Genomic DNA, 5545 nt, shown 5'->3' on the forward strand with positions numbered 1-5545 from the left:
AAGGATGAATTTCAATTTGCTTTCATTTTTATCGTATTTCCCTTTCTTTTCTCCAATTTTCTCTTCTACCACTCAAGAAAAAAGTTTTTCTCTAACTCTATCCGTCCTTCTCCATCCTTCCCTCTTCTGCTCCACTAACTAATTAGCTTAGGCAATTATTAGTTTTTTTTTTTTTTTGGGTAAGTAAGTCATAAAATAAAGACAGTAAAATGTACAAGTTTACAAGGGGCATACCCCAGGTACGCCCTACAACAAAAAAAAAAAACCACACTCATAAAGGCGAAAGAACAACAGAAAAACAGAAATCCCACTTTGCCCATATATCCTTTTTGTCCCCAAGTAACCCCTACCACCAAAGATAATAGATGGAAACTTGGGGTGGATATATGGGCAAATAAACAGAAACACACCACAAACTCAGAAAACATAACAGACAAACACACAATACAAATGTAACTAACTAAACACCCAGCAAGACCAATCGAAAAATGATAACTGCCCTCGCTTGCTCCCAGTCTCTACCTCGGATGAAAGCATGGAATCCAATAAGCATCACACTTCTCATAGCCGTGACATCCTAGCCACTCAACCAAAGCCAGTGGGGACATGGTTCTTGAACAAATATTATGTTCTGCTAAGTTGTCATGGCTGCGCGTGTTCCCGGTTTAGTGTGATGGTAGGCTTTTTGTTTGGTGGCAGGAGTCTCTTTTAGTCTTTTCAGTTTGGGCGTTGTTGTTGTAATTTGTGGTAGGGCCTGGGGGATGCCCCTTGTATTCGTGTAAATTTTCTGTTTTATTTATTTCTTATTCACCCAAAATTTTCTGTGGGCCGATTTTGTTACTGAGGTTTTAAAAGTTGAAGACATGCGTGTGGACAAGGATGCATTTGATATATTATATATTTATTTATATAATATTGCTTAGCTGGGCCACCTTGGGTTTGAAGTGCTTCAAATTGCTGTGATGTTTGGAGGGAGTGAAGTGGACTGTAGCAGTGGGCAAATTTTGGGCCCACGGCAAATTGGTTTTTATGAAGAAATCGTGTGGGGGCCATTTGGACTTCATGGTTATTTATTAAATGGGTCTACTACTCCACGGTTTAAGGGTTAATTCTTGGGCTCGTAGCATATTGGGTTTTTGGGGTTGGGTCTCAATCTTATTGGTGAGCCCATTTATTCTTGTTTAGCCACATTGCAGCGGACCTTTTGTAGTCGGTTATTTCATGATGATTGATCATGTGATCCTCATGTAACTCAATATGAGGGTGGTTTTGAGCCATCTCCGCCAAGAGTGATTGGGGAGTCGCTGCTATGGGGAATAGTGGTTCGATAACCAGCCGAGTTAGAGACTGGGAGATGAGCGGGAGGATAACTACCGGTTTTTCTGGTCGCTTCTTGTCTTCATGTGACCCATCCTAATTGATTGTATGGAGTGAAGGGGACACTGCCGTGGGGTTTGAGGCTTGTGATCTACCAAGGAAGGGACTGGGGGATGTGATGATTGCTCTCATGTTTTGTTGGCTATGTATTGGTTTGTTACAGCGGGGCTATTGTTTTTTCACTAAACTTCTCTAGACCATTGATTATGGTGATTGACTATGCAGGCTTCATGTGACTCAGCCAGGATCTTTCATGGGATAGATATTTTCCTTCGTCATGGCTTTGGTTAAGTGGCTAGGATGTCACGGCTATGAGAAGCGAGATGCTTATTGGATTCCATGCTTTCATCCAAGGTAGGGACTGGGAGCAAGCGGGGGTAGTTATCATTTTTCGATTGGTCTTGTTGGCTGTTTAGTTAGTTACATTGTATTGTGTGTTTGTTTGTTATGTTTTATGAGTCTGTGGTGTGTTTTGTTTATTTGCCCATATATCCACCCCAAGTTTCCATCAATTATCTCTGATGGTAGGGGTTACTTAGGGACAAAAGGATATATGGGCAAAGTGGGGTCCTGTTTTTTTTTTTTTTTTTTTTTTCTGTTATTCTTTGCTTTTGCGAGTGTGGTTTTATGTTGTACGATGTCTGGTGGTAGTTTTGTGGTGTTTTTTTGTTCTTCTATTATCTGTTGTTGGGTGTACCTGGGGTATGCCCCTTGTAAACTTGTATATTTTACTGTCTTTATTTTATGACATACTTACCCAAAAAAAAAGAGTTTCTTAAGTGAAACTAATATTGTTAAGCTACAATTACTCACTTAGAATTAGAGCAAGATTAGTTTGAGTTAAAATTGGCCACTTAAGCTAATGAACCTATTAGTTGCCAGGTTGAAATGAGTGATGGGTTAGAGTGAGAAGCTCCCGCATCTCTCTAGAAACCTGCGTTTCTAGGGTTTCAATTCCTCATTGATTAAGATGACAGGAGTTAATGCGTTACTAAATACTGAGAGTCTTTTGGATTTACGGGTAAAGGATAGGGTTAGGATCGTTCCTACGGTGGGTATAGCGAGTGATACACGAGGGTTTGCAAGCAACAGATTTGGGGTTTTGAGTGCAGCGTCCATGGATCTGTCTTCAGATCACATAGATGGGGATGGTTTGAATCTTGGGCATTCTAACGATACCGAGGTTGTGGAGAAATCTTTGAATCAGGAAGAACGAAGGGCGGTAAAACCCTCAGACTTTCAACAAGTGGCAGATCGTATAGCGAGAATGAAAGACCCATCCTCATCGATAATGACCTCGCCATCTACCGCGGGTTCATTATTTTCAGCGCGATGGTCAGATCGTATGGATTTTGAAACCCCTTTGTTTCAAAACCTACCTGATAGTGTCCTGGTTGCTCGAAACAGGCTTGATGGTAAGAATCAGGATGAGAATCTTCTAGATCGTCCCATAGAACTAGGGCTGGAAGAGAATACTGTCTCAGTCGAGGTGGTCCAAACTACTGAAGAGATCCCAGTGCAGACGCCAAACCTCGGTGATGTTGGTCGCGAAGATATGGCTTCCCGAAGGGGTGGGCTTTCAAATTTCAGAGGAGGTAGAGGGCTAGGAGGAGGCAAAGGTCAAGGCCCTACGAAATCCTGGGCTGATGTGGCTGCATCCTCATCGCGATCTAATATCCCGTTGAGGTATGTTCCCCCTATTCGGAGTGATGGCTATGTTAGTGTGAGTCTCCCCCCTAGGCCCAACCCCTTAGAGAAATGGGATTCATGTCTGGTAGGGTACTTCCTGGACAAAGGGGTGGCTTATAATTACTTGAAAAACAGTGCTTTTGCTTTATGGAAAAATAAGGGTTTGAAGGAAGTTCTAGCAAATGGAGAAGGCTTTAGCTTCTTCATTTTTGAAAGCCTTGATTGTTGTAGTGCGGTCCTTGAAGGAGGGCCATGGTACATAGGTGGTTCTAACCTTTTTCTGAAAAAATGGACTCGGATGATGAAGCTTTCGAAGGAAAAAGCTACTACTGTTCCAGTCTGGGCTAAGTTTTTCAATGTGCCTTTTGAGTATTGGGATAGTGATGGGCAGAGCCGGATTGCAAGACAGATAATCCTGCAACTTCAAAGGAGGATGGCCTACCGAAATCTGATGTAAGGCAGAGCCTACAGCTAGAGCATATTCAGGAGGAGTCAGTGGAGATTGAAGGGGAAATTGAGGTTCAGAAAACTATCCCAGTACTATCAGCAGTGTCTACCCCATCTGAGGGGGAGATTGAGGTTCAAGATATAGATGGCTTGAAGGCTTTGAAGAACAGTCTGATGGAAATTACCAGTTTGGTTCTTCCCAATGATGTAGAATTGCGGGCTAAAGTGGAAAAACTAGTGGAAACCACCCCTAGTAGTTCGGCCACTAAGCAGGCTCAAATTGGCACTAAGGCAAAAGGAAGCTCCTCTGGCAAAGGAAACAAGAGCCAGATTGGGTCTGGCGGAAAGTTCTCTCCCTAAGGCCTATAATTTACCCCTTAATCAAGTATAAGGTGGGAGATGGATCTGGAGTTTTCTTATGGTTTGACAATTGGCATCCTATGGGTTCTATTTGGGATAAGTTTGGGAGGCGTATTGTGTACGACACCGCCTTAAGCATAGATGCTAAGGTGAGTCAGATTGTGGAGGGAAATTCTTGGAGATGGCCATTTCCTTCTTCTTGGGAGATTATGGATCTCATTAACAAAACTCCTTCAAATCTCCTCCCTACTGGTGGCCATGATAGTGTTAGTTGGTGTCCTGCTCATGATGGGAACTTCACTATCCAATCCACTTGGAATGCATTACGAACTCACTATGACCATGTGAATTGGTCACATTTAATTTGGGGCCTTCACAATATCCCTAAAGTGAGTTTTGTGGTTTGGATGGCGATCCTTGGCCGTCTTAACACTGGGGACAGGTTGCATATTTTTGGTGTGACGCAATCTGCTGTGTGTGCATTTTGTCAGTACCATCATGAAGACCACAATCACCTTTTTTTTGAATGTCCATTTTCGGAAAGAATGTGGTCTTGTATTAAAGGTAAAATAAATGTTGATTGGCCATCCCTCCTTTGGGATGATTTGGTCCAGATTATTGCTAAATCTGTGAAAGGGAAATCCCTGGGGGCTATTATTACCAAGCTTGCCTTTACTTGTACTGTGTACCAGTTATGGGTTGCTAGGAATAATAGAGTGTTTAGTAAAGATATGGTCCCTGAAGAGGTTGTTATTAAGTGTATTGTGGATATGGTTAGGTTCAGGGTAATGCATATAACCAATTTGAAGACTAACCATAATGACAGCTGGTATCTTAGTTCATGGAAACTGCCTCGTACTATGCTGAAGCATGCTGCTGCTGATGTGAGGATTGAGAGTTCACTAAATGTGGGTTGAGTGAAGGTTAGCAAATAAATTGTGGGGTTTCCTAATGTTTGCTATTCATATAGGTGCTTGGAGTCCTGGAAAACTGATGGATGAGTGTACACCAACCAGTCTGAGGGTGAGTTTCGTGTGAGGAATAAACACTCCATAAGCCCCAACTTACTAGCCACATTGAGAGGAACTAACATGCTTATATATATCACTGTATTTTTTTCTTTTGCAGGTATATGGAGCTGTTTCCCGAGTGATGTGAGCATAGATACTTGTGGGTTGAGTGTAGTGAGCAATTATATGTGTGATGTTAACTGCTTCAGATTTCTGAGTTTTGCAAAGTCCTCTACTGTTGGTTACTTAATTCTGTTTGCAAAGTCCTCTACTGTGAGCATAGATAGATGTACGGTACAGATAAGAAGGATAGAATTAGAAATGAATATATTATCTGTGTAATGTTAAGAGTAGTATCACTTGAAGATAGTTGAGAGAGAACAAATTAAGTCATTTTTCAAATCTTTGGTCTCTATATTAGCAAGATGTTTGATCATAAGGTTTGTTAAGTCGTTTTCTTGTTCTAAATTAGTCTAAATCTTCATTGAATTAAAAATCCTTTGTAGAATGCCAATTCCCCGAGTTGAAAATGTCTATATTTTTGGTTAACTAAGCATCTTTGTAGGCAATCCTTTTGCAGAGACAACTAAAACAAGTTGAATAATATAACTTGCAGATTTTACCCTTTTTAATGATTAAACTCTTAAAACTTCCCCACGTGA

At 41.3% G+C, this 5545-nt stretch overlaps 1 protein-coding gene across 1 annotated transcript; it reads left to right on the forward strand.

Annotated features, from left to right (window-relative positions):
* Positions 1-3953: 3953 nt before the first annotated feature.
* LOC145799655 (uncharacterized) lies at positions 3954-4790 on the forward strand. Its single transcript, XM_082889263.1, has one exon. It carries the CDS (start codon positions 3954-3956, stop codon positions 4788-4790), a length of 837 nt encoding a protein of 278 aa, XP_082745389.1.
* The last annotated feature ends 755 nt before the right edge of the window (positions 4791-5545 follow it).

This window comes from Camellia sinensis, chromosome 9, assembly GCF_055761805.1.
Source record: "Camellia sinensis isolate YWXY chromosome 9, ASM5576180v1, whole genome shotgun sequence".
NCBI lineage: Eukaryota > Viridiplantae > Streptophyta > Magnoliopsida > Ericales > Theaceae > Camellia > Camellia sinensis.

Coding starts and splice junctions, on each gene's coding strand:
- LOC145799655 (XM_082889263.1), top strand. CDS start 3,954: ATGGGTTCTATTTGGGATAAGTTTGGGAGGCGTATTGTGTACGACACC.